Raw genomic sequence first — 27,314 nt, forward strand, 5'->3', positions numbered from 1 at the left:
CCCAGGAGCCAGGGCTGCCCTCAGCGCCTTTGCCTTCAGCCAATGGTAAACGCAGTCGCAAGTTCTTCCGCCGGGGCGTGGGGTCAAGGGTCACGCAAGATGGCGGCGCCCAGGAGCCGCTGAGGCGAGAAGCAGAGGATGGCGCTGGCGGCGCTGGCGGCGGCATCTCGGCCGGGGCGTGGGCTGCGTGGGCTGGGGCCGTGGCGAGGGCACTGGACCGCGGCCTGGCGCTCGCGGAGCCGGCGCGAGGCGGCGGAGGCTGAGGCGGACGCGCCCGTGTTCCAGTACGTGGGCGAGCGCGCGGCTCGCGTCGACCGCATCTTCGTGTGGGGTTTCAGCTTCTCGGGGGCGCTGGGCGTGCCCACCTTCGTGCTGCCCGGCTCCGAGCCCAAGCCCCGCGCCGGCTTGCGGCCGCGCCGCAGGATCCAGCCCGTGCCCTACCGCCTGGAGCTGGATCAAAAGGTGCGGGCCGCCACTCCCCTCTTCCCCCTCCCTTGGCACGGGGCCTCTTGGAGGAGTTAGCGACACTGGGTGGTCCCACTTCCGGAGGACGACCCCCGAGCGAGCAGTAGGCCCAGGAGGGGAGGGCGGTGGGGGCGCCGCCGACATTCACCTGAGAGGCTGAACTGTTGCCAGCGGTTGGGGCCCGCTCGTGTCATTCGCCCGTCACCTCGGGAGGCGGGGCTGTCCCCCCAGTTAGACAGAAGGAAAGGGAGGCCCCACAGCGGGTAGGTGCACGTGCAGTGGGATTCGCACTGGGACCCCGAGACTCCAGAAGGTCCGAGAAAATGTGGGCCAGCTGGAGTCGGTGAAGAAGGGAAAGGAAACGTTAGCTGGGGCGGGAACGGGAGTGAAGGGGGCGTGTCCGAACACACTAGTGATTCTCACGGGAGGCCTTTACACGTCTCGGATGGAAAAGATCGCAGCGAGGGACCGCTTCCGCCCCGCTTCCGCCCCGCTTCCGCCCCGCTTCCGCCCGGCGTGTATCCCGGAAGCCAGTGCTCAGAGAAAGGGAGGCTTTGGGATGGATGGTTGTGTAAAGCTCGGTGGGGGATGAAAGAGAAGCAGAAGCAGGTTTAACCAGTTTGGCTCCTGACTTCTGTCAAGGATAACAAACGATCTTTTAATGGAAAAGAGGAGCTCAAGATAAACAGGGAATTTAAGCTCACGGTGAATGAAAAGTTGGGTTGTTTACTTCTTAATATTGAGTTGTAATTGATGTATTCTGGCTATAGGTCCTTAATCACATATATGATGTGTGCAGATATTTTCTGCCAGTTTGTGGCTTTTTAAAAATCAACAGTGTGTTGCTGTATTAACAGTATGCGTTCTTAAATTGAATAAGTTACCGGTCATAAATTGCTGAGTAAAACTTGATATCACAAATTGGGAACTCTTTTTCAGATTTCATCAGCCGCTTGTGGCTATGGATTCACATTGCTGTCCTCAAAAACCAAGGATGTTACGAAAGTTTGGGGTATGGGCCTCAACAAAGATTCTCAGCTTGGATTTCACAGGAGCCGGAAAGATAAAAGTGAGCGTTCTCAACTTGGCTTCTTTCTGCTGTAACTAGTCTGAGAGCTCCCTTTGGATTTTCATGTGTATCTATATATATCTATCTATCTATATAAAAGGGTAATATGCTGAGTGTCCCTCTGAGTCTGACTGGTCGCTATGACATGCACTCACCACCAGGGGTCAGACGCTATGACTCGCACTGGCCATTTACAAAGAAACAGCACCGTGGACCTGGTGCTGACAAAGCAACACTTGGCTTCCCCGCAGTGGGACACAGGCCCCAACACCACCCTGGAGTGACAGCCCACCAAATCGCAGCCAACGCTGCCAAAACCCCATGGCACAAAATGCAGCCCACAGCTCAGCCTAGCCCAAAACGGTGGCTGTGGGCGCCGGGTAATGATGTCACGTAGCAATGTCTGGCTTCCTCTCCCTAGCCTCCTTGGAGTTTCTTCCACCCAGGAACACGACTTGCTTTATAGCCAGGTGCAAACATTTTACACTTTAACCAAATGTCTGTGAAGCATTTTCCCATGCCTCATCTCATTTGATCCTCAGAAGTCCTGTAGTAGGTAGATAGGAGACTTGGTAGAATCCTGTTTTCTTTTCATTAGCCGGAAAATGGAGATTTAGAAAGTTTAGAAACTTGACCGACTGAAAAGAAGTAAGAAATGGTGGACCTTGAAAATGACTCCAGGTTTTCTGAATATAGTCAAACACTGCTGCAGTTAAATATTTTACCCTTTGTTCTTCCTGCATGATCTACAATAATAATCTGCTTCGTGTTGATATTTACTGCTGAGTTGCTGACATTTACCTGAAAGAGAAGTTGGGGTGCTTCACTGGACTGGAAAAAGTTTAGCTACATCAGAAAGCAGTTCTAATTAAGCAGGTTTATTCTATCCTATATAATAAAAGGCTAATATGCAAATCAACTGAACAGCGGAATGACTGGTTGCTATGATGTGCACTGACCACCACGGGGCAGACAGTCAACGCAGGAGCTGCCCCCTGTTGGTCAGTGCGCTCCCACAGGGGAGCACTGCTCAGCCAGAAGCCCTGAGCTGGGCTCATGGCTGATGAGTGCAGCGGCGGTGGTGGGACCATCTCCCGCCCCTGTGGCAGCACCGAAGATGTCCGACTGACGGCTTCAGCCCACTCCCCATCAGTCGGACATCCTCCAAGGGCTCCCAGACTGCAAGAGGGTGCAGGCTGGGCTGAGGGACCCCCCCCCCAAGTGCACGATTTTCGTGCACTGGGCCTCTAGTATATATATATAAAAGACTAAGTTGACTTGCACATGCGTGATACATATAAAGCACGCGTGTGTTTCGATCTGTCATTGTCGATTGTGAATTTGGTTGACACTTCTATTATAGAGAAAGGGCGAATAGCGATATTAAAATACTTCTTCTAATTAATTTCTTTTCAGTGTGTGAATCTGTGCACCTGGCCACTAGTCATTACATAAACCAAAGCATAACAACAAAATAGATGCAGTCTTGAAGGATGTTGTTTGAAATCATTTGGGGTAGATTGTTTTTCAGCCTCTTTGGTGTAATTAAATTGAATCTTTAGGCAAAAAGGCATTTGCTGATAAGTGGAGATGTTCCTTTTTGACCCCTAAGAGATGACCTTTCTTTCCTATCTTGCAGAGAGCCTGCAATACTTTACGGTGCCTAGATATGGTCTCGGGGGGAATTCAATTAAATCCTTAAGGTGGAGTCTTTATGCCAGTTGTTTGAAAGTTGGATTGTAAAAAATTATTTATAATGACATTCTTAAAAGTACACATTAGCCAAACAGTATTTTAAGAACAATAAGAGACGTTTTTTAAACTAAGGGAGAAATTACCTAGATATACATACTAGAACAGACCTTTTTGTTCATTTTTTTCTGTTTTCTCATTCATATACAAATACGTATTTTATTTTGATCACAGCATATGTTTAATTTTCTGCCTTTTTTCCACTTAATTTTATATCAGAATTCTTATTTAAGTTAGTATTGAAGTCTTACTAGCTGTAAGATGTGACATTACATTTTTTATACTATTAAGAACAATTTTAGATATATGCAGAAATGGACAGAATAGAGTAATGCATCCCGTGTACTGTCACCAGCTTCCGCAGTCATCAGCTCATGTTAGTCTTGTTTTATTAATTACCACCACCTTCCCCTCAGTACATTTGAAGCAAATCCTAACATTATTGATTTCATTCATAAATATTTCAGTACATATCTAAAAATGTAAGAACTCTTTAAAAGAAAGTAAAACAACATTGTCACACCTAAAAATAATTAACAATAGCCCTGGCCAATGTGCTCAGTGGGTTGGAGCTTCGTCCTGTACACCGAAAGGTTGAGGGTTCAATTCCCAATGAGGACACATACCTAGATTGTGGGTTCGATTCCTGGTCAGGAGGCAACTGATCAATGTTGCCTCCCTCTCCCTCCTTTCCTCCCTTCCTTTCTCTAAAACATCCTCAGGTGAGGATTAAAAAAAAGGAATATATTTTTTAAAATTAATATAATTCCTTAATATCATGAAATATCTAGATAGTGTTCAAGTTGCTAGTTGTCTCACAAATGTCATTAAATTTTTATTTTAAAAATTTATTTGAGCCAAACCGGTTTGGCTCAGTGGATAGAGCATCGGCCTGCGGACTGAAAGGTCCCAGGTTCGATTCTGGTCAAGGGCATGTACCTTGGTTGCGGGCACATCCCCAGTGGGGGGTGTGCAGGAGGCAGCTGAGTGATGTTTCTCTCTCATGGATATTTCTAAGTCTCTATCCCTTTCCCTTCCTCTCTATAAAAAAATCAATAAAATATATATATATATTTTTTTTAAATATATTTTATTGATTTTTTACAGAGAGGAAGGGAGAGAGATAGAGAGTTAGAAACATCGATGGGAGAGAAACATCGATCAGCTGCCTCCTGCACATCTCCTACTGGGGATGTGCCCGCAACCCAGGTACATGCCCTTGACCGGAATCGAACCTGGGACCTTTCAGTCCGCAGGCCGACGCTCTATCCACTGAGCCAAACCGGTTTCGGCAATAAAATATATTTTTTAAAATAAAAATATTTTATTTGAGTCTGGCCTGTGTAGCTCGGTGATTGAGCATCAACCTGTGAACCAGGAGGTCATGGTTTGATTCCCAGTCAGGGCACATACCTGGGTTGTGGGCTTGATCCCCAGTAGGGGGCATGCAGGAGGCAGCTGATTAATGATGCTCTACCATTGATGTTTCTACCTCTCCCTTCCTCCCTGAAACCAATAAAAATACATTAAAATTTGTTTTATTTGAATCAAAATCCAGATAAGATCCAGCCATTGCATTTGTTTGATAAGACTTTTGAAAGTCTTTTAAATCTGTATTAATCTTTTTCCTTTGAAATTTATTTATTAAAGAAATCAGGTTGTTTAGCCTATAGAATTTTTCAGTTTGGGGTTTGCTGCCTGCATTTCCACTTAACACGATCCTTTATATTTCCTGTCAACTGGTAGTTGGATCTAGAGCCAGATGCCCTTTAAATGTTATGTATTTACAGCTTCCTGGCCCTTAGGGCTCTATACAGATAGTAGTGGGGCATGTGAGTCTCTTCAATATTCTAAAGTACTGAATCTTTTCAGCTAATAAGGCTGTGTAAACTAACAACATTGTCTAGTTTCTTTGATTTTTGCCTAGAGTCATATAATTTTACTGTGATAAGCATATTATTCCATGCTGATCAAAAACTGTCTGAAAATTATATTAGCCACCAATGAAACAAATAGGCAGGTCTATTGCTATAACAGTAATCATTTATTTGGTAGGCAAATTTTTTTTTGGTTTTTTTCCCTCCTAAATATATTTTGATTGATTTCAGAGAGGAAGGGGGAGAGAGAGAGAGAGAGAGAGAGAGAGAGAGAGAGAGAGAGAGAGAGAGAAACATTAATGATGAGAATCATTGATCGCTGCCTCCTACACACCCTCTACTGGGGATTGAGCTTGCCACCCGGGTATGTGCCCTGACCGGGAATCGAACCGTGACCTCCTGGTTTATAGGTCGACGCTCAACCATTGAGCCCTGCTGACCAGGCAGGCAAGATCTTTTTTAGCATGAGGTTCAAAAGAGAAAAATAGAGTGGTTATTTAGTGGGGTATAAGTTGAGGAGTAGTACATTTGCAGATTTTCTCCTTAACTCCAGCCTACATTTTAAATATTCAAAAGCCCATCATTTAAAACCTACAAAAGGAATTCTTTACATAGACCAATCTGGCTTCTTTAGTAGGATTGTAAACAACAGTAAGGTTCTTCTGTAGAATGACTTCTAAAAAATTTCTCCTCTTATTGGAATATTAAAATTTTCTTCTTTGTATAATACAGAATCCTAAAGGCAGTGTAGACTATATGATGAAAAGTCTGCTTTCCACCTCTGTCCTCCCAGCCACATGTCCCTGAAGACAGCCTGTGAGTGGTTGGACTAGGTCGGCAAACTCATTAGTCAACAGAGCCAGATATCAACAGTACAACAACTGAAATTTCTTTTGAGAGCCAAATTTTTTAAACTTAAAGTATATAGGTAGGTACATTGTTATTAACTTAATTAGGGTACTTCTAAGGCTTAGGAAGAGCCACACTCAAGGGGTCAAAGAGCCGCTTGTGGCTCGTGAGCCGCAGTTTGCCGACCACGGGACTAGGATCACTTTTGAGACCCCCTTCCAGTCCTGACATTCTAGGATTCCATGACTCTGAAGAACTGATTTAATTGGGGGGGTTACTTTTTAGTTGTTAGGTTATCCTTCTACAGTGATTTAATGTATATGCAAGTAAATGCATCTACGTATTCTTTTTGCTTCCTCTTAATATAACAATGTTTATTGTTCACTGAAGTTTTAGTGGGTATTTCAGGAAGAAAATGCTTTTACTTTCTGCCGGGAGCCAGTCCATCCTTGCTGTTTCAAGGGACCTGGCATATATGGCATACTGTTCTTAATATGTTTGCTCACCTTCTTGGCACTATGTGTTTTAACCAAAGTCACCTCTCAGAGAAAGGTTGTTTCCCCAGGTAGGGATTTTCCCCTGAAGTTAGGGAGGGAGTAAAACCCCTTAACTAAGCGCCTGGCGGGTAAGTAATCACTTTAACTACGAACAATCATGCTTAAGCTACATAATCTTTACTCCCTGGAATGGAGATAAGAAATGCCCTAACCTTTGGAATAGAGATTGATAGGATTGGAATCAACTGGTATAAATACAGATGTAACAAGACAACAGGACACAGAACCTAGACACAGAACCTACACAGAACCTAGAGACAGAAGAACTTCGCTGGAGAGAACATGGCAAAAGATCCTGGACAGAAACTGGAGACAGAACCTAGAGACAGAACCTAGCGAGAGAACCTGGCTGAAGAACCTAGAGACAGAACCTGGCTACGGAACCTGGATAGAACATGGCAAGAAAACCTGACTAGAACCTGGTGACTGAACCTGGCTGGAGAACCTAGCAAGAGAACATGGACACAGAACCTGGCTGGAGATCCTAACCAGAACTTGGCTACAGATCCTGGCTAGGCTGCTGATCAACTGAACGCTGTCTCAGTGTCATTCCTTCTTCGCCGACTCCGTCCACACCTTTGGGGACCCCTGGACCTGCTGGGGTTGGACCCCAGCAACTTTCCTTAAAAATTCAAATGGTATTAAAAGACTATTATGCTTTTCAATAAATGTGTAATGGAGGCAATGGGATGCAGTGGGTTGGAGTTGGGGACCAGTCCTAGCTTGGCGACCAGCTTATGTGCCTTGAGTAGGTCATTCCGATGTCTTACTGAGTGAAAACGAGGCCGTTCAATGATACGATTTCTAATGCTGGAAGTGCTGTGACTCTCAGTCAGTGTAATAAGCCCGGTTGTTTTTGTTTCAGCGAGGGGATACGAGTATGTTTTGGAGCCCTCGCCGGTCCCACTGCCTCTGGACAGGCCTCAGGAGACACGGGTGCTGCAGGTCTCTTGTGGCAGAGCCCACTCGCTTGTCCTCACAGACAGTGAAGGAGGTAAGGACTAATGGAGGAGGGGGAACTTCTTTCTTGCCATTGGGCCTAAAGTGGCTCATTTGATTGAGCCAGGTCTGTTTAGTGAAGCTGTTGGCATTTCCTGAGCAGATCAGTAGAATGCTCAAGAGAGCTGTATTGGGCAGATCTTGCTAAATCTTTTATGCTCTCTGCTCTCAGTGGTTCTTGGAAAATCTAGGTTATCTATAGGTGTGACAACACACATCAGGCAGCCTTACCAAGGCCTCTCCCTTCCTTTGCATAACTCACCGAGCTGGGCTGCTTCTGAAAGAAGTCTGTTGGCTAAACACTTCTTCCAGGTGGTGGGGCCTTTTAGTGTCCAGGCTTCTGGGTAACCCCCACCCTCTCCACAACAGCAGTATCTGTGGAAAGGCCAACTTGACTAAATTTTTCAAATTTCATTTTCTGGCTAAGTGTGCTTTGTAGGAAAAGGTGAAGAGAGTGTTTAGGAGCTTTTTCAAGAGGAATTTTTGCATCAAGGGCAACCTAGTGACAGGTTTAAGAAATGGGGGTGCTGAGGCCTTCACAGGAGGTGCTTACCTTGTGTAAGGTGGGATTGCTGAGAGGTGGAACTAGGGCCCAGAGGGGAGGGCAGAAGGGACAGTAAAGGTGGCGCACACTGCTGTGGCAGGTCTAGACCCCAACATGCCTGTGGCTCTGCCTGTGCAGGATGCGAATGTTGGAGAAGGAAACCAAATGGCAGCTAGGGTGAGTGGTTGGACTAGGATCACTTTTGAGACCCCCTTCCAGTCCTGACATTCTAGGATTCCATGAATCTGAAGAACTTATTTAATTGGGTGTGTTACTTTTTAGTTTTCAGCATGGGAAACAATTCTTATGGGCAGTGTGGAAGAAAAGTGGTCGAAAATGAAATTTACAGGTAAGTTCCTGCTATCCCTTTCCCCAGTTGTGTTAAACATTAAACATTTCTTGAGTGATAGATCACAGAGCAGTAAGAGGGTTCCTCATGTGTGTGAGGAGCAGTGAGAAATCACTGGAAACTGTGGGGAAGATTGTTCCGTTGCAGGTTGAACGCCATTCATTAGCTAGGTTGGAGGGGAGGGCGCATGAGCATTGATTGTGATGTGTAGAAGTTTTTTTAATTAGTTTTGTATTTTTAACCAAATTGATTAACTGCAAAAATTCCCCTCTATTTCAGTCTTATTCATTTAGTCTTAAAAAAACACACACAAAAAAACATTTTCCCTCTAGTTCATTGCATTGTGCTGGTGATTCTGAATACTACCAGTCTCAACTCCGGCAGCATATGAAAATCATCAAAGGGTTTTGTTTGTTTTGTTTTACTTTCACACCTTGGCCTAATTCTGCCATTATATTTGACTTTGAAAGTTTTTCTAATAGTTACTATACGTGGGGGCCACAGTTAAGGGGACAGGGGAGCGGCCAGAACCCCACAGTGCTTGCCATGAACATACCTCTTGCTTCTCCCCAAATTGCTCCTGGTGTAGTGAAAGTCACAAGGTCCATAGGATGCAGGACTTCGATGGACAAGTGGTCCAGGTAAGAGGCATGGGCTGAAAGCCACTCATCCTGCTCCCTGGGGCACTTTGAAAGGGGGAAAGATGGGTGGAATGATGGCAAACTTGGTAGGCAGATTTTCTGAATTAATAAATCATTCAGTAAAAATTACTGCTTGCTTACTGTAGCCACAATTCGCAGTAGATCGCCAGTGGACAAAGTTTAATCAGGTTTGGGGGATAACACTCTAGTCTGAGACACAGGTTAAAAAACCAGCTGTATCAGAGCACTGTCATCAGGCCTGGCTTTATGTTATTCCCTTTCCTGACGAAGTGCCTGGCACATGGTCGGTACTTACAATGAACACCTAAATAAGTGAACGTATACAGAAAGTGCTATAGAAGTAGCAGAAGGGGACTTGTTAAGTCTAGCAGGGGTGGAATGGAAGGGAAAAAAGGCACCATGGGGGAGGTAGCAGAGGAATTGACCAGGTAGACTGGGGAAGGATGGGAGGAACAGTTTTCTGGCAGAGGGGAGGGAGCAGCTGGAGGCGCTGACTGCTGAGAACGTGCAGTGGGGCTGGAGTTTGGTATGCTTACGGGGGAGTGGTGTGGGATGGGCTGGAAGACACGTTCCGAGTGGACAGTGCGAGGTCTTGAATGCCTTGCTAAGGAGTTTAGACTTCATCCTCTTGACAGTTGGGGCCTATCAAAGGTTCTAATCAAGGGGAGTGACAGCCAAATCAATATCTGTTTAGAAAGGTAACTTTGGCCATGGTATGGAGTAGAGGGGCGAGGAAGGGATGAAGGTCACTTGGGAAGCTGTGGGGAGAAGGGATGGTGGGAGACAGATAAGGAGAATTGACTAGTTTGGGCCTTGATTAGCGGGGCAGGGAGCGTGCTAGAGGGAGCTGAGCATGATTGCATAGGCAAATGACTTGGCTGCTCATGTTCTCAACCTAGATAGGGACCTATTGGAGGAGGGGCAGGCGTGGTTTGGCTGGGAGAGGGGGTGCTCGGAGGAGTGAGAGAGTGGATTTGCAGTGGAATGTAGTGTTTCAAAGTCACAGGGATGTAAGTTTAACTCCTTGCTTCTCCACATATTAACTGGGTGACTTTGGATAAGTTACCCAACTTCTCAGAGATTCAGTTTCTTACTGGGTGGTCTTGGTTATTGACTTAGCACAAAGTGCCTGACATATTAAGTGTTCAATAAATAGTGCTTTTCATTAGACAGTTAGGAAAATAGGTCCAAACTCAGTAGGTTTGTTGGGACTGGAGGTAACAATGCGGAGGTGACAGTGAACGCCTTGGGAATGGATGCAGTCTCCTGGGAAATGTGAAGGCAGGAGAGAAGAGGGCAGAGGACAGAACTTTGGAGGAGTCCCCCGCTGAAGGGTAGGAAGTAGCGGCTGAGAGAGGCAGAAGGGGAATAGTGAAGAGAAAGGCTTTTGGAGGAGGGAGTGGCTCCTCAGGTGTGGAGGCAGTGGAGGAGCTCTTAGGCTTGCTCCTTAGGACACCTGGCACTTTACTTTAGCAAGAGCAGTTTCAGTGGAGTGGGAGACGGCTAGGTGCAGTACATTAAGAATGAATAAGAGATGGAGACAGTGTGGGGCATCCTCCCTGCTGGACCCCGTCTGCTTGGTGCTCCGGAGCGGTAGGGAATGGTACTGGGCTTCAGGTCCATTGACTAGGATGCTGGGCTTCGAAGAATTCTCATCAACCTTACCTCTGTTTGTCTGATAGGTCACCTGTGGTCAGGACCATAGTCTGTTCCTAACAGATAAAGGAGAAGTCTATTCCTGTGGATGGGGTGCGGATGGGCAAACAGGTATTGTGCCTTTCACCCTGGGGGATGGTGCAGTATGGCATTGTGAGCTGCAGGGCTCTCATAGGCTAGAACCCATCTTCCTTAATTTGACTCTTACCTCTCTGGGGAACAATAACGTTTCTCCTGTCCCCGTTCCCATAGGAATGAATTATAAAGAATTGGATAGAGGATTGGAGCCACTTCTCAACAAAGGAGCTCTGAGCCTTGTAAAGAAACAAGTGCCGCCTAAAAGGAGCTCCATTTTAACTGATTTCAGAAGAATATCATTAAGGGAGGAAGGAATGAGGGATAAGCTTTCACACCTTGTATATTTAATCTTTTTGTTTTTGAAATTTATCTGAAGGGCCTTTAAATTTAAGATTTAAATCTTTGTTTAAATCCTCAGTAATCCTACCATCACCAAATTGTCTTTGTTCCGTCTCATGTTTTCTTCCAGTCCTTGTTCATATAAGTATATCTTTTTATGTTGTAATGATAGCATTGGTGTGATTTTTATATGTTTGTTTTATCATTTAAATTTATATAAAACAGTTTTTCATGTTAATACAACTTCCACAGTTACGGCTCCTTCTGAACCATTTCGAGATGTACAGTTCACTGATATTAAGCACATCTGCATTGTTGTGCAACCCTCATCACCATCTATTTCCAGAACTCTTTCGTCTTGTTAAACTGAAACTTTATTATACCCATTCAACAGTAACTCCCCATTCTTTCCTCCTCCCAGCCCCTGGCAACTGTTGTTCTACTTTCTGCCTCTATGAGTTTGACCATTCTTGGTGCCTTGTATAAGTGAATCATACAGTATTTGTTCTTTGTGTCACTAGCTTATTTTACTTAGCATAATGTCTTCAAAGTTCATCCATTGTGTAATCTGTCAGAATTTCCTTTCTTTTTAAAGCTGGATAATTTTCCCTTGTATGTATATAACACATTATGCTTATCCATTCATCTGTTGATCCATTCATCTGTTGCTTCTACCTTTTAGCTATTGGAATTATGTTGCTGTGAACACAGGTGTACAAATATCTCTTTGAGACCCTGCTTTCAACTCTTTTGGGTATATACCCAGAGGTGGAATTGCTAGGTCATATGGTAATTCCAGGTAAAAATTTTTGAGGAACTGCCATACTGTTTTGCACAGTAGCTGTACCATTTACATTTCTACCAGCAATGTATGAAGTTCTACTTTCTCCACATCCTCCCTAACATTTGTTATTTTTGTGTGTTTTTTGTACTAGTGGCCATCCTAATGGATGTGAAGTGGTATCTCATTTGTGATTTGCATTTCCTTAATGATTAGTGATTTGAACATCTTTTCATATGCTTATTGCTTGCCCCTTTGTATATTATCTTTGAAGAAGGTCATTTTTTAATTGGGTCATTTGTTTTTGTTGTGGTTGTTGAATTTGTTGTATATTCTGCATATTAATCTCTTATCAGATATTTGATTTGCAAGTATTTCTCCCATTTTGCCTTTTTACTCTGTTGGTAGTAGCTTTTGATGCCAGTATGACCCTGCTTTGAGCCCCTTGTGAGGAAGCCCCTGGAAGCCAGAGTCTGTGGTTTAGTGTTTTGCCTCCCTATGCTGCTCAGGGATTACCCTCCATTGAAATGCTGATAATGACATTGTCCTTCAGGCAAGCCCTGTGTTGTCCTGTTTACTGTTCACCACTCTGATTTGCCTGTTTCTGTTTACTTTTTTTGGGTGGCTGAACTGTAGAGATTTCCTTGATTTTTCCAGCAAGCTCAGCAGTGCATTAGAAGTTGCTCGTTTTAATATATGCAAGGTCTCATATGTTCATTGTATAGTGGGCTTTCATCTTGAGAACTTTTCTAACTTGAATTGGACCTAGAAAAGTCCAGGAGTTTTCATATGATCTAGTTACAGTGATGCCTTTTTCTGCCTCTGAGAGCACATGGAGATAGAAGTTGCCTGGCATGCAGAGGAACAGTTAGGGTTTTTGATATTTGTAAAGAGCTCAAAATGTGTTTGGCCTATAGTAAGTCTGTGTAAGTTGTAGAATAAATTATTAAAAGTATTTTCTATTGTATTAGGTCTGGGTCACTACAATATCACCAGTGTACCCACCAAGCTGGGTGGAGACCTTGCAGGAGTGAAGGTGGTCCAGGTTGCCACCTACGGTGATTGTTGCCTGGCTGTGTCAGCTGATGGAGACCTCTTTGGTTGGGGCAACTCTGAGTATCTGCAGCTGGCCTCTGTCACGGACTCCACACAGGTATGAGGTCGCTTATAGCATGGTGCTGGGAGGTTTGTAAATATAGCGTGGTAAGGACATTTCTAAGAGGTTCTTCACCAAAGTGTGATGTATGAAGTGCTAGAATGTTAAGACCGAACCTGTTGTAAGACTGCCTCTTCAAGGCTCTAAGATCTTAAAAAAAAATATATATATATATATATACACACACACACACACACACACACACACACACACATTTATATTGATTTCAGAGAGAGGGAGAGAGAGAAACATCAGTGACGAGAGAGAATCATTGTTCGGCTGCATGCCCCTATTGAGGATTGAGCCTGCAACCAGGGCATGTGCCCTGACAGGGAATCGAACTGTGACCTCCTGGTTCATAGGTTGACACTCAACCACTGAGCCACACCAGCTGGGTAAGGTTTCAAGTTCTTGACAATTTCATTGGAGCCCAGAAAGAAAGCTTAAGTGCAAAAGCCATTTTTTTTAATCAATACTTTGATGAGATAGTCCTGGTTTAGGGCAGTATTTTAGGTATGCCTGGATAAGGAGGCTATTTACCTAAGTTCCTACGATGTCACACTGTTGTGTTTTGTTGCAGTGTAACATATGCCCCAAAAGCACACAGATCATATGCATGCAGCTCAATTAAGACACCTGTGCAGCTCCACCTAGGTCAAGTAGTAGAATACTAGCAGCCCTTCAGAAGCCATGCCTGCAGCCTCTCCTCACCACTAGCCCATCCTCCTCACTGAAGCAAGCCACCATGATTACAATACAGTAGAATTTTAAATGTTTTATTAAGGAAAAATTCAAATTTAAACAAAAAGTAGAGCTCACTGCTTAATTAATCTTTATATACCCATTACCCATGTTCAACAATTACCAACTAATGGCCCATTTAAAAAATTGAGATATAATTCACAATTTTAAAATATATAATTTAGTGGTTTTTAGTATAGTCACAAGGATGTGCAACCATCACCACTATCTAATTCCAGACATTTTCATTAACCTCATCTGCCCCCCTAATATACCCCCCCCCCCCAAAAAAAAGCCCATACTCCCTAATGGCCAATTTTGTTGCATCTATAATTCCATCTACTCTATCCTAGGATTATTTTAAATCCTAGGTATTATATTTCTTTTATAGAAGTTTCAGTATGTATCTCTGAAAGATAAGGACTATTTAAAAAACACACTACATTCTTTAATATCAAACTTTGAAAAATACAGAAGGTTGTGTTTGTTTTTTTCTTCAGAAGGGGTTTTAAATATATGTTAATGATAAACTTGCACAAAGGAAAACTAAGATCAGCTAAGAGATGAAAAAATGCATTCTCTGTGGTCTGGCTCAGGGGCTAGAAGTGGTTGTAGATTTGGCTCTGAGTTTCCTAGTACCCAAAGCAGAGAGAAAATGGTCAATGAAATGATTCATTGTTTCTATAAAATAAGTAGCAAACAAAGTGTTCAGGAGAAGTACTGCTCTTCCTAATGCCAAGGCCTGAGGAAAACGTCTCTCCGGCCTTCCTGTGGGGGACAGGTCCAGTGTCCTGTCATTGCTGCATAACAAATGACCCCGACACTTAGTGGCTTAAAACAACACACATTTATTACCTCACAGTGTCTGTGGAGCAGGAATCTTGGGCTGGCTTACCTGGGTCTTCTGGTTCTGAGTCTTTCAAAAGCTGCAGTCATCTTAGGGTTCACCTGGGGAAGGCTCTGCTTTCAGGACCCCACTGGGGTTGCTGGCAGGATGCAGGTCCTTGTGGACTATTGGACTGGGGCCTCACCTCCTTGCTGGCAGTCAGCCAGCTCAGAGTTGTTGGCCAGGCCTCCCATGGTTCCCTGCCACGTAGGCTTTTCCATGTAGTCACTCGCAACATGGCGTCTGGCTTCATCAGAGTGAGCACATGAGAAGGCAAGAGAGTGCCAGTGAGACCGAAGCCAGTGTTTTATCACTTCATCTTGGCAGTGACTTTCCCTCCCTAATGCTGGTATTCTGCTCATTAGAAGCAAGTCCGGCCCGAGCCAGTTTGGCTCAGCAGACAGAGCGTCGGCCTGTGGACTGAAGGGTCCCAGGTTTGATTCTGGTCAAGGGCACGTGCCTGGGTTGCAGGCTCGGTCCCCAGTAGGGGGTGTGCAGCAGCCCATCAGTGATTCTCTCTCATCATTGATGTTTCTATCTCTCTCCCTCTCCCTTCCTCTCTGGAAAAAAAAAAAGAAAGAAAGAAAAAGAAGAAGCAAGTCAGTAGGTCCAGCCCCCACACAGGGCAGGGATTACACATGGGTGCGAATAGGAGGAGCCTGGGATTATTAGGGGTCATCTTAGAAGTAGCCCATCACAACCAAGATTCTTTACTGCGGTCTAAGCCTCATCCTGTCAGTGACAGCAGTGGTGTGTTCCAGTGGCTGTGCGAGAGCATTTCTCAGCACTTGCCGAGGGCCCCATGCCAGGGCACGGTGAGGTAAAGCAGCTCTCTGAGAGCCAAGCAGCAGAGGCCCCGCCCCATCCTGACAGCCCCACTTTATCTGGGCCTACGTTTTCTGGGCTGGTAAGCTCCTTTATTCCTTTGGAGTCAACTTAGGGACTGTTATCTTTCAGCTGTTTCCGTTTGAAAGTGAATCTATGAAGATTTGTGGCTCTCACTGAAGCACTTACAATCTATCTTCCCAAAGTTATTTCTCAGTAGAGGCGCCAAGACCAAATCCTGCTGGAAGGCTAAGCTGGCCGCATTTCACTCTCCAAACCCCTGACCCTCCCATCTCTCACTCTCAGCAGATCTTGCCTCCTGTTTAATAGAGAAAACAGATGCTGTTGGATGAGACTGCCCTCAGTTTCCTGCTGTGGCTCACATACACGTACCTGTGTCTGTACCCACCCTAGACCCATTCCTTTTCCAGCGGTGGAGGAGGTGTATCTCTTCCTGCTGAAGCTGATTTTTCTCTCTCTGCCCTGGATCCCATCGCCTTCCACCTTTTCAGGAGCCATCCTCTATCTGCTGGGCCTTCTTTCCCAAAACTTTAACCTGTCCTTCTCTGCTGCTGCCTCCATCAGTCTTTTCACCTGACTTGTATGTCTGCCATCTTAAAGCCCTAGGTGGCTCCTCCATTTCCTTCCATTCTCCCCATCCCTACCCCTTTGCTTTACCGCCTGCTTCTCAGGAGCTACATTGACTTACTGTCTGTTTCCTCATTGTCAGTCCATTCCATTTAGTTTCCACCCTTACGAGTTTGCTGAGTGGCTCTTGATAGGGACACCAATGACATCTATGTTGCTAAGAATAATAATAAAGAATCTAGAGAACATTTCCACTCTGTATCTTTCTTGACCTCTCAGCAGCATTTGACATTGACCGTGACATCTTTGTGAAAACCATTTTTCCTTTTGCCCTATGACTAGACTCTTCTAGTGCTCTCTTAGCTTTCTCAGTGTCCCTTTCTGGTCTCATTTTTAAAATATATATATATATATATATATATATATTGACTTCAGAGAGGAAGGGAGAGGGAGAGAGATAGAAACATCAATGATGAGAGAGAATCATCGATCGGCTGCCTCCTGCATACCCCACACTGGGGATCGAGCCCACAACCGGAGCATGTGCCCTGACCAGGAATTGAACAGTGACTTTTAGTTCATAGGCCAAAGCTCAACCACTGAGCCATGCTGGCCAGGCCCTTCTTGGTCTCATTTACTGGGTCTCTTCTTGTGCCAGGCCTTTAAATGTTGAGACCCTCATGGCGTGGATTTTGCTCTTCTTTTCTCCATAGTCCCCCTTTAGAAGATCCTAGCCATACCCACGGCTGCACTTACCATCTATGCTTACCCATCAGAGTCCCAGACATCGCCAAGTAGCGCTTGACATTTCCACTTGGTCATCTCTACACACTGTGAGTTCAATACGTTCAAGAGTGAACTCGTGCTCCTCCCCACGCTCTGGTCCTTCTCCCTTGTTACCTAAGTCCACAATGTTTCTTCCCCTCTAGAAGTTCCGCAGCATCCTGCATGGTCTGGCTGCCCTCTCCCCACCGGCATCTTGTACTGTGTGTCCCCTTCCCCCCACCCGTTTCCCTGCTTTAGCCACTCTGACCTTGTTTAACCTCCCTGAATGTGCCATGCTCACCTCATTCCCTTTACACATTCCATCTCGCCTCCTTGGAATATCCTGTTCTTCTTCCCTCACCTAGTTACCTCTACTCATCCTTCAGATAGCAGGAGAAAAATGAAGCCTTCCCTGACTGCTCCTCCCCTCAAACTAGGTCGGTCTCCCTGACATTCATTCTCAGAGACCATGTACTTGCCTTCATTGCATTGAGCACAAATTAATTTTATGTTAATTTAGGCTGGCAGCTGCCTCCTCCACTAGACTAAGAGAGGACCAGGTCTCTTGTTCCTCCTCATCCCTAATACCTAGTTAGATAGGTAGCATATGTTCAATGTCTGGGAAATACTTGTGGGCTGAATAAATGAACTGGGACTTATACACTCTGTACACAAGACCAGATTATTTCCAAGTTCTCACTGGTTTGTCTTCCTAACAGTGTGGACCCTTCCTTTGATTTAGGTGAACGTCCCGCGGTGCTTACCCTTCTCAGGAGTGGGCAAGGTGAAGCAGGCTGCATGTGGTGGCACTGGCTGTGCTGTGTTAAATGGTGAGACCCTCTTGCAGAGTCACTGGGCAGCTCTAGGTGGGTTGCATAGAGAAAGGTCGGTGTCCATTGGACTCATAGGCAGCAGACCTTGGGTGAGGAAGGGAATGTGGCGGGGGGAGGAGTGTTGGGGTGGGGAGGAAGATCTAGTTAGATTGAGTTCAGCTAATAGAGGGTACAGTGACATTCTTGACAGAAAGGTAATAGCCGTGATATATAAGTAGACAGCACAGAGCTTAGAAATTCTGTAGCAGACCTCTGAAATGGAGAGTGAACTTTCTCCCTGTCCCTTAGCCTGGGCCAGAGACTCCAGCTCTGCCTTCTCCAGGGAGGCTGCCAGGAAACAAAGGCAGAGAGGAGAAGAGCCTAGGGTTTAGATACTGAGGTCCATGCCTCTCGGATTAAACATCTGGTACCACTGATGAGCATTAAACTTTTTATAACCAAAAAATCATTTCTAGAGTTTTAGGAATCTGCCCAAAAGTTGTTTAGTTACTTGGCTTGGTCTTTTGATCACTGTGAAACACAGAGCTGTTGGGAGAAACTGTCCTTCGAGGGCTGTCCTGTGTTCACATGGGGTTTCTGGATGATTTATGGATTGGTCCTGTCCAGGTTACTTTCAGGATGTAGGAAGTTTGTATTCTGAGATTGGTGAGCTGGCTAGACATACTCCACAAACAAGAATTGGAAAGAGGAGAAAAGAAACATGAAATATCTGTCAGCATGTTCTTGCCAAGCAAGGAGGGGAAAAATGCATGGGGATGTAATGCTTGTTGGTGGTGCAATTTGAATTTCTAGTGAGTGAGGGCTGCTCTTGGTTTGACTTACTGACCGTTGTTTTTCCTGTAATGTAGGAGAAGGACATGTTTTTGTCTGGGGCTATGGAATTCTTGGGAAAGGACCAAACCTAGTGGAAACTGCTCTTCCAGAAATGGTTCCACCCACTCTCTTTGGCTTAACGGAGTTCAACCCAGACGTCCAGGTTTCCCGCATTCGATGTGGACTCAGCCACTTTGCTGCCCTTACCAGTAAGTGACCAAGCCATGCGGCCCCGGAGACTGACAGAGCTTCACTCTCTCAGCTTCAACCTCAGACGGTGGCAGCTCTCAGTTTCCATCCATCCAGGGGTGCGGTACCCTTGTACGGATAATTAAAGAGAGTGGCTAATCCAGAAGTTGTTTGGCCTGGGGTTGTATAATGTGTATCTTTTTTTCATCCTGGAGTTTTGTCTTGGTTCATTTGGTTTGTGGTCAGGCTAATGTGAAAGTGAGTTTTCTCAAGAGGATACCAGTTGGTGGTAGGAGAGGGGACCCTTGAGTGTGTTGGGGGTTTGGGGGAAAACCAGCAGAGGTTTGGCAAATCCATGGTAGATAATTAGGAAATGAATGTGTGGGGCTTAATCCCACTGCCTGACGAAGCCCAAACCCCAATCTGACCCAGGAACGTGGGATGGCAAGGGGCAGACTTGTAAGACTGTCCGTGGTTTTGTGGAAGTAAATCTGCCCAATTTCTCCAAAGTGCTGGGGGAGAGAATGATCAAAGGGAAGGCTGAAATGGAGATTTTTGCAAAGGTTTGCCAAGTGACACAGCCATAACATATCCAGTTACTCTGCAGACCTCTAGAATGTGTGCTTTTCTTGATTACATCTCCTGTTCCACCACAGTGACTGTTGGTTCAATTTGTTCCTCTTTAGTTGACTTGAATCATCAGACTGTATTAATTTAATTTCATTTTGTGATTCTCAAGCAAATTCACTATTTCCTTGTCTCATGGTAAGTAATTGTTTTCTTTTAAACATCTGGCTGGGACAGTCAGTTCGGGTCATTCTTGTTTGTGTGCTCTGGCCCCATGCTATGTGAGGACTGCTCCAGACGATCACCATTCAGAATTGTCTGAGCACCAGGCTTGGGGCTGCGGTGCGGACCATTGTGCTGGTGGTGGAAGTCTTGCCTGACTGTGCATTACAGCACCAGGTGGCAGCAGCGCTGATGGGCGGGGATCGCTCACTGCCACTCAGGCAGAGTCAGCCACTGCCATCTGCAAATGAACCTAGTTCTTACTTCAACTTAGTAAATAAGAGTCATTGTGGACTAATTCTGGAGGTGTCAGTGATCTATTTTCCAGACTGTTCCAGGTATGCGAAGCCACATACCTGGAAACCCACATGAAGTGTTCCACTAGAGTAGACTCTTTCTGTTTGGTGTCATCCGTGTGGCCATTTTGGGTCACACTGAAATGAAATCCCTAGGTAGCTTTCCCCCAAGTGCCAGTTACTGTCCCTCAGTAGAGAGAACATCAGAGCGTGGGTTTCTCCCCTGACTGTATGCTCAGCGTTTGCATAGGCCAGCTGGGAGTTGGGATTGGTTGGTTTACCCTGAAGTCTAACAGTTTGGGACCAGACTGAATTGTTCTGTTAAACACGTAAAATCTGAGGCTGGAGGACAAGGGTGTTGGACAGACCAGAGGGGCTCTGACAGCTTGTAACGAAAGGATTCCTTATTTAATCAGCCCAGATTATTTTGGTCCTGGCTTTCCCCCTGCCTTTTCTACTTCTGCTTGCCAGATGTGGGGGAGCTAAATAGGGCCGCTGCATCAAGGAGTGCCCAAAGCTGATGGGGATGGAAGTCAGAACTGAAGGCTGGTTGTGGGAAGGCTGCCCTGCCATGTCTGGGTCCTTTCCTGGAGGTTGACATTCCCAGAGCCCCGGTCTAGATGCAGTCCCCTCGGCTATCTCTATAACAGCCTCTCGGTCCTTTTCCTTCTTGGTACTGTTAATGTGTAAGCATGTATGTATTGGTTTGATCATTTGTTTATTTCTAGCTGTTCAACTAGTCCCATGAGGACAGGAACCAAGCATGTGTAGTCACTGTCCTGTCCCACCTGCTAGCACACAGACCTAGACCTGGCCCATAGAGGTACCCAGTCACCATGTGTCACTCACTTGACATGCGGAAACCCAGACAAGGAATGGCAATCTTCCTACTTTGAGGATGCTCGTATTTCAGGACTTGTGGAGGCAAGGTTTAGTTGGACATAGCTGTGGGTGAGGGGCCACATGGGATGCGAGCAGAGTGGTCTGTGCGGGAGCCTCCTTGGCCCTCTGCTCCACGCACATTCTCATCTCCCACATGATGGACACTCTAAGTCTGGGCTTGGACATGGTTTTGGTATGGGGCTGTATACTTCCCTTCAAAAGGAAGCATTACTTGTCTGGTAGAAGTTGAAGTTTAACATTGGGCTCTGTCTGTACCAGGTTCTGGAAAACCTGTTCTCATGACCCTTCCTCTTCTTGGAGACTTGGCCTTGGCCTAGTCCCAACCAAGCCACCATTTTCCTTTCTTTGCAGACAAAGGAGAGCTGTTTGTTTGGGGCAAAAACATCCGAGGGTGCCTGGGAATTGGCCGCCTAGAAGACCAGTATTTCCCATGGAGGGTAAGACTGGGTTGGGCGGGCTTGCGGGCAGGCTCACCGGGCAGATGCACCTGATGTGGCAGCAGCGCTCCAGCACCGGGTCCCCAGGACTGCCTCCCGCTTCCGGGTCCCAGCTGCCCTCCTGCTCTGTGGCATCAGGTGAGGCCGCAGAGCCAGCGCCCAGCACCAGCTTCTCTGGCTGTGGGCTCATTGCCCTTTGCTCCTTCCTGTGGCCTGTTGAGTGAGCCGTGGGAGGAATGGCCTGTGTCGGTTCCATCCCTTGGTGCTCTGTAAGAAGCCTCATCGGAGGCTGTCCTTGGGGATGTGGAGCAGGAAACAGAAACACGCCTCCGAGAGGAGCTAGCTGCAGGCTGGGTGCACGAGGCTCCATGCTGACGCAGAGGTTGGGATGGAGAGGTTGGCATGCCAGGAGCTTTTGCAGAGGCCTGTGCCGAGGAATGTTTACAGTGAATTTAAAAGAAAGCCGGATGTTTAATATTTAGAATGCCTGACCACAGGCACCAAAGTGAAAAAAGAAAGGTTTTTCTTAGGGGGAAGATGCAATTAGACAAAAAGGCTCATTTCAAAATTAAAGGAGAAAAAGTTCTTTCTTCAATTGTAGTTTATCTTAGTGTTGTTTACTAGGTTTTTTAAGTTCTAAAAAAAGCTATTTTTTTGAATACAGAACATATGTCCTTGTACAAAGTGTATTATGAAAAAATCAGTTTCCCATGTCTTATCCCGGAGGCAGCCACCAGAATTGGTGTCTGATGTTCCCTCCAGAGACAGCCTCTGCCTTTGGAAGTGCGTGTGTGTATGCGTGCATGCGCGAGCGTGCACATGTCTAAGTATTTAACAAGTTTGATTTTAATAGTGTGCTTTGAAATTGTGTAAAATATCTTTTGAAAGCACATGTAAAAATGCAAAAGAAATGAAGTAAGGCTTTGTCCAGAACTCACTGCAGAAGGTTTTGAGGCTCCTTGTTATTTTAGGGCAGTGATGGCGAACCTTTTGAGCTCAGCGTGTCAGCATTTTGAAAAACCCTAACTTAACTCTGGTGCCGTGTCACATATAGAAATTTTTTGATCTTTGCAACCATAGTAAAACAAAGATTTATATTTTTGATATTTATTTTATATATTTAAATGCCATTTAACAAAGAAAAATCAACCAAAAAAATGAGTTCACGTGTCACCTCTGACACGCGTGTCATAGGTTCGCCATCACTGTTTTAGGGGCTTGTTTCCACTGGCCCTCCCCTCGGCTGCTGACTCTCCTGGTCCCTGTGAACTTGGCAGGCCCTGACTCCTTTACAGTAGGTGCAGTTTCTAAGAGAATAGGTCAAAATAGAGACTTTGAACTTGTTAGAAAAACTGGTTGTGGACCAGAGTTGTCCCTGAGCTGGCTGGCGCTCCCTCGCTTATTCCCTGAGCTAGAAAATGTCATCATGTGTGAGGAATGGAGGCAGTTGACGGACAGTGGATGGTACCGCAGGTAATGGAAATGCCGATAATGTGATTTAAACATCCTGCTTGTTTTCTTGGTAGTTCCTCACTGCCCTCTCTCAAACCTCACCAAAAGGCCTTTCTGCAGGGGGGCTTAGGAAACAGTAAAGCACCTGGGGTTTGGACGAATGACTGCTGTGACGAGGGGCTCCTCACCTGCCTCCATTTCCTCCAGATTAGAGTGAAGACGTAGGACAGCCATAAACTGAGATTTGAAATCTGATAGCATGTTCCTTATTGAAATGGCTGGGCCAGGCCTCGGGCCCTGCTGTGAAGCTGGAAGGAGCAGGCTGCTGGGGGCTGACACCACTTGCCACTCAGACCAGACCCCCCTTCATTGACTCATCACTCGTCAAACCTCCCTTTGGGAATGTTGTTCTCTACATCTGTACCATCAGCAAAGGGACACTTGGCTGCTTTCTTGCCAAACTGTTGTCCTCCTTCTTGTACATTTGTTGAGCTCTTTGTGGATGGGTGAGGAGAGAGCTTGAAGAATGGTGCTGAGATCTGGTGACCTGGCCTTTCCACTCTGCAAGCTTGAGGTGCAAGGCTGAGGCTTGGGACAAAGGTGGTGGCAGGAACCAGGTTTTGGATCAACCAAGCTGGATTCCTTTAATATTCAATTTGTCTGTTGTTGGGTAGCTGGACCTTCTGTCTGTTCTGTTGTATTCACTTAAAAAAAATTACAGGAGGTTTTTAAGCTTAAAGCACTGTATTTTGTTATTAATCTTCAGTGGGGGCTGTGTTACATCATTTAAAAAGGATTCCAAGAAAGAAAAAGGAAGAGTGAAGTCTTATTTATAGCGCCTACAAGGCACTAACTAGTTGTTCTTGGACTCACAGAACCTGGGCTTCTCCCTCAGTTTGTAGGCCCATGTAGTGACATCATAGCCACCTGATTTAAACCTCTCCTTCCGAAGCTTTCCAGGATGTTTTCTTGCTGCAGGCGGTGCTGCCCCCTCGCCATGGCTCCTCTGGTCAGTACCAGGTTGGGTTTGGGAGCACAGGCTGGGAAACCCTTTGGCCTTCAGGCCTCCTTCTTACATGGCCACCTTGGGGGAGAGGTGCCCTGTGGCAGCTGGGCACTCTGGGGCAGTGCCTCCTTGCCGGTCAAGCTCTTTTCCTTTCCCAGCCTGCTCGCTTATGCCAGGAAGGGAATTTCAGAAGCAGCCAAGTGGGAGCAGCAAGTCTGCTGGGCCCGGCCACTGCCCAGGGGCAGTGCTCTCAGCCTTCCCGTGTCTTTCACCTGATGGGTGCTTGATTCAGGAACTTGTCCCTGTGGAGAGAGATGTTCCTAAACTGAGTTTGCTCAAACCTTTCAGTCACTCAGGCTAAAGGTGCTTTTGGTTTTTAGAACTGTTTCCATTTGCAGTAATGTTGTGAGCGTAAATTGGTTTAGAACAGAAGCTCCTTTTAACCTTGACAAGGACGAAAATAAAACATGGCTGAGGGCATTCTTCTCTGGACTCAGTTCAGAGACAGACTGCGAGTGCCTGCTTAACGGCACCCCCCCCCCCCCCCCCCACTGTGCCACAGAGAGGTGGGCCTCCGAGGCCAGGCCATAGTCCTGGCGAGTAAACCAAGGCAAGTGGTCTACTCTGCCTTGGGCCCTAATGGCCAGAGCACTTGGGGAACAAGGACAGAGGTGGTAAATGCAGTAGCCAGGCTGCAGGTTACTGTGGAGAGGGGCACTTCCCCCGCCCACAGTGGTCAATGAAATGTGCTCTAATGGCCCTGGGGGGTTGCTAAGAGTTCGCCTGGGCCTGGTCACCACAGAGGTGGCAGGCTTTCCCCTGCGTCCCTGGCCAGCCTGGAACGCTTTCTGCATCTCCGAGCCTTTGCGATGAGCTGGGGCAGGGCTTCTTGTTTGTTTAGTGATTTCTCTAATAGGCTTTGCCAAAGACGTTTGTTTAGGGAGGGAGGGAAGGGGAGCACAACTTGGTTACTAGCGTCCGTTTGTTTGTGGCCAGGAGCCCTTCATGGACTTGTCTCTCCATGCCAAAGGCGCCAAGCTGCAGGGTCGGCAATGCTGCCTCTGGGCTTTTAGGCCAGGCCATCTGGAGTAGGCCTCTCCCTCTTAAGCTCAGTAAACTCCACAGGCTGTTACAGGTCCCCTTTCCAGCTGTACACTGCCCACCCCGGCAGGATGGCAGGATTCGGATCTGGTCAGAAAAGCAGCATCCATTGTAGCTGAGGGCTGAGGAGTAAGTGGTACAAGTGCAGTGTCTTAAAACTTGCCATCTAAGAAAACAGTGTACGTGGCATTTGCTTCTCTTCGCACCAAGTAGAAAGTGTCCCTTTTCTGGAGAACTGGGGTGGCCATGTGGATATGGAAATCCTTGAGTCATGGACACATTCATTTCCAAGGCCAGGCTGTGAACAATGAGTCATTTTAAAGGCAAACAGGCAGGCCCTGGCCAGTGTTGCTAAGTGGTTAGAGTGTTGGCCTGTGTACTGAAGGTTTGCAGGTTTGATTCCCAGTCAAGGGCACATACCTGGATTGCAGGTTCCATCTTGCACATGTGGGAGGCAGCCAATTGATGTGTCTCTCACATCAATGTTTCCCTCTTTCTCTCTCTCTCTCTCTCCCCCTCCCTCCCTTCTACTCTCTCTCTCTCTCTAAAAAAAAATATCCTTGGGTGAGGATAAACCTAAATAAATAAATAAAAAGGCAAACAGAGGCCTCCACATCCCGGGAGGCTGCTGTTACCTTGAGAGTCGGGCCTTCCTGTGCTGAGTGTTGTCAGCGTGGATGGGCAGTGTCGGTAGGTCTGCTGGCCAGGCCTTGGGCGCCTTCTGAGGCACAGCGTCCCTCCATGAGGGTGACAGGACTCACGTGCCCGTGTCTGGAGCTGGAGCTGGGGGCAAAGTGGGTAAAGACCCGGGGCCAGGGGCCTAGTTCCCACAGTGGACCTGAGAGCAGGAGAAAGGGTTTTTCCAGCCACTCTAGTGAGCCACGGTGGTGACACTAGGAAAGGCTACTCAACACCTGGCCGGAGAACAGGGTTGCCCTCTGGCGGGGTGATACTTGCAGGGGACTAACCTCTGTGGGATGTCACTCAGGGTTCGTGCTTGTGCCCACAGTGGCCTCTTGGGGGCTGGACAGTAACGCCCACTGCTGACCAGGTGGGGAGTTCAGATGGCCTTTCCATGGTGATTGCGTTTGCTCGGCCCAGCAGACCTGCTCGGTAGGTTGTCAGTGTCCCCATTTATCACCCAGAGGAGGGAGCCAAGGCTCAGAGAGGCTACGTCACCTACCGAGATGCAGGGCCCGGATCAGGCCCAGCTGGGGCCACTGCCAAGCCTGTCTGTCCCCCAGTTGGCCATTTCCCTTCACTGTGTGCTGGCTCTTGTTTTTCAGGTGACGATGCCTGGGGAGCCCGTGGATGTGGCCTGTGGTGTGGATCACATGGTGACTCTGGCCAAGTCATTCATCTGAATCTCCTACTGACCCAGGTGAGCCTGCCCTGGCCTCAGACCCACCTGGATTGCTCAGCAGAGGCAGCCCGCGGGGTTCTGATGGGGCTCAGAGAGGACGAGAGCCCTCCATGAAGTGTGACACTCTCTCCTAAAGCCCTTAGGAGGTGCAGCCTGAAGTCCGGAGACGTGGTCCCTGCTCTGGTGAGACCTGCCAGTGCAGCACATCACGGCTGCCTTTATCGGGCTGGTCTGCAGGAAGATGGGCCCCAGGCCCTGCGGCCCCAGCGTGGTGAGGATCATTAGAATGTCTCGGCTCTTTCCTAGGAGCACGGGATGGCCTCTGGAGTCGCGTCTGGCCTGAGAAACTGGTCTTCACAAATATTTGCTCATGATATGCATTTTGTTTGATCTTGAAAGGAGCCTGACAGAGTGCAGTGCTCAGGCGGCTTCTGCAGCCCCTGGAGCACAGCAGAGGTAGGGTGAGCGTGTGTGGGCACGGGGCAGCCCAGCCTGACTGAGGGAGCCGGCTGGCTTCGGCCTGGGGTTTTCATCCAGGTCTCTCCTCCCAAAGTGGACCCTGAAAGCCAGCTTGCTGGTGGGACATGCCGAAATCCTTTGCTTGGATTGGGGTTCTCCCTGAAAATAGAGTGGGCGCCAGCCCGGCACCCCATGGGCTCGTGGCTGCCATCAGCCTCGTAACCATTCTCACTGCCCGGCTGGGAGAAGTGGAGAAGCCCCCGCGGGAAGAAGATGGAGGCCAGATTCTTGTGGCTGAGGGCTCCGAACACATCCGCAGAAGCTTGGCTGCAGTGCCAGTCCTGGAGAAGAGATCCAGAAATTGTGGAAAACAAAGAGTAATGTAACTTGTCTTATTCTTTAAAAATATATTTTAAAAACCTCTTTTGGAATAAAGTCTGTTTTCTGCATTTTTATTCTTAAGAGCTGGAGAGGTCTTTTTATTGTACTTGCTCATTTATAGAGATTAGCTTTCAAAAACAAGGCATTTGATAAAGAGGCTACTAGATGCCAGTGAAAAATACGGTAGAAGACAGTCCTGTTTGAAAACTATTTTCTAAACAGTCTACTCCCACAGTTCAATTGGAAGAAAATAATGAAGTATAAAAATAACTGATAATCCAGTAAAGTTATTGGTTATAGATAACTTGAATGACTTGGATATTTCAGCCTTTAGATCAAAAGATTGGCTAGGAC

The 27,314-nt window shown here is 46.7% G+C and overlaps 1 protein-coding gene across 4 annotated transcripts; it reads left to right on the forward strand.

The window, feature by feature from the left end:
• Positions 1 to 66: 66 nt before the first annotated feature.
• Positions 67 to 27,041, forward strand: RCC1L (RCC1 like). Of its 4 annotated transcripts, none has more exons than XR_004967560.1 (12): positions 68 to 462; positions 1,405 to 1,534; positions 7,435 to 7,563; positions 8,395 to 8,461; positions 9,051 to 9,102; positions 10,806 to 10,890; positions 12,949 to 13,130; positions 17,681 to 17,768; positions 18,620 to 18,793; positions 19,460 to 19,538; positions 21,113 to 21,198; positions 26,044 to 26,059. XR_004967560.1 is itself a non-coding variant. In XM_036309341.1 (12 exons), the coding sequence occupies exons 1-11, from the start codon at positions 139 to 141 to the stop codon at positions 26,119 to 26,121; spliced, it is 1,395 nt and encodes a 464-aa protein (XP_036165234.1). In that variant the 5' UTR covers positions 70 to 138; the 3' UTR covers positions 26,122 to 26,138; positions 26,257 to 27,041. The 4 variants fall into 4 exon arrangements, 3 of the variants coding, with proteins under 3 accessions (XP_036165232.1, XP_036165235.1, XP_036165234.1); XM_036309341.1 differs by lacking the exon at positions 19,460 to 19,538 and adding an exon at positions 26,257 to 27,041 and having other exon boundaries at positions 70 to 462; positions 26,044 to 26,138; XM_036309342.1 differs by lacking the exons at positions 19,460 to 19,538; positions 21,113 to 21,198 and adding an exon at positions 26,257 to 27,041 and having other exon boundaries at positions 26,044 to 26,138.
• Positions 27,042 to 27,314: the final 273 nt, after the last annotated feature.

Source organism: Myotis myotis, unplaced genomic scaffold (genome assembly GCF_014108235.1).
Source record: "Myotis myotis isolate mMyoMyo1 unplaced genomic scaffold, mMyoMyo1.p scaffold_m19_p_5, whole genome shotgun sequence".
Classification (NCBI taxonomy): domain Eukaryota; kingdom Metazoa; phylum Chordata; class Mammalia; order Chiroptera; family Vespertilionidae; genus Myotis; species Myotis myotis.

Excerpts from the sequence above, each read along its gene's own strand:
- RCC1L (XM_036309339.1), top strand. The coding sequence starts at position 139 with ATGGCGCTGGCGGCGCTGGCGGCGGCATCTCGGCCGGGGCGTGGGCTG. Across the intron at positions 9,103-10,805 it reads TCGATGGACAAGTGGTCCAG|GTCACCTGTGGTCAGGACCA; the intron begins GTAAGAGGCATG and ends TTTGTCTGATAG. Across the intron at positions 13,131-17,680 it reads CTGTCACGGACTCCACACAG|GTGAACGTCCCGCGGTGCTT; the intron begins GTATGAGGTCGC and ends CCTTTGATTTAG.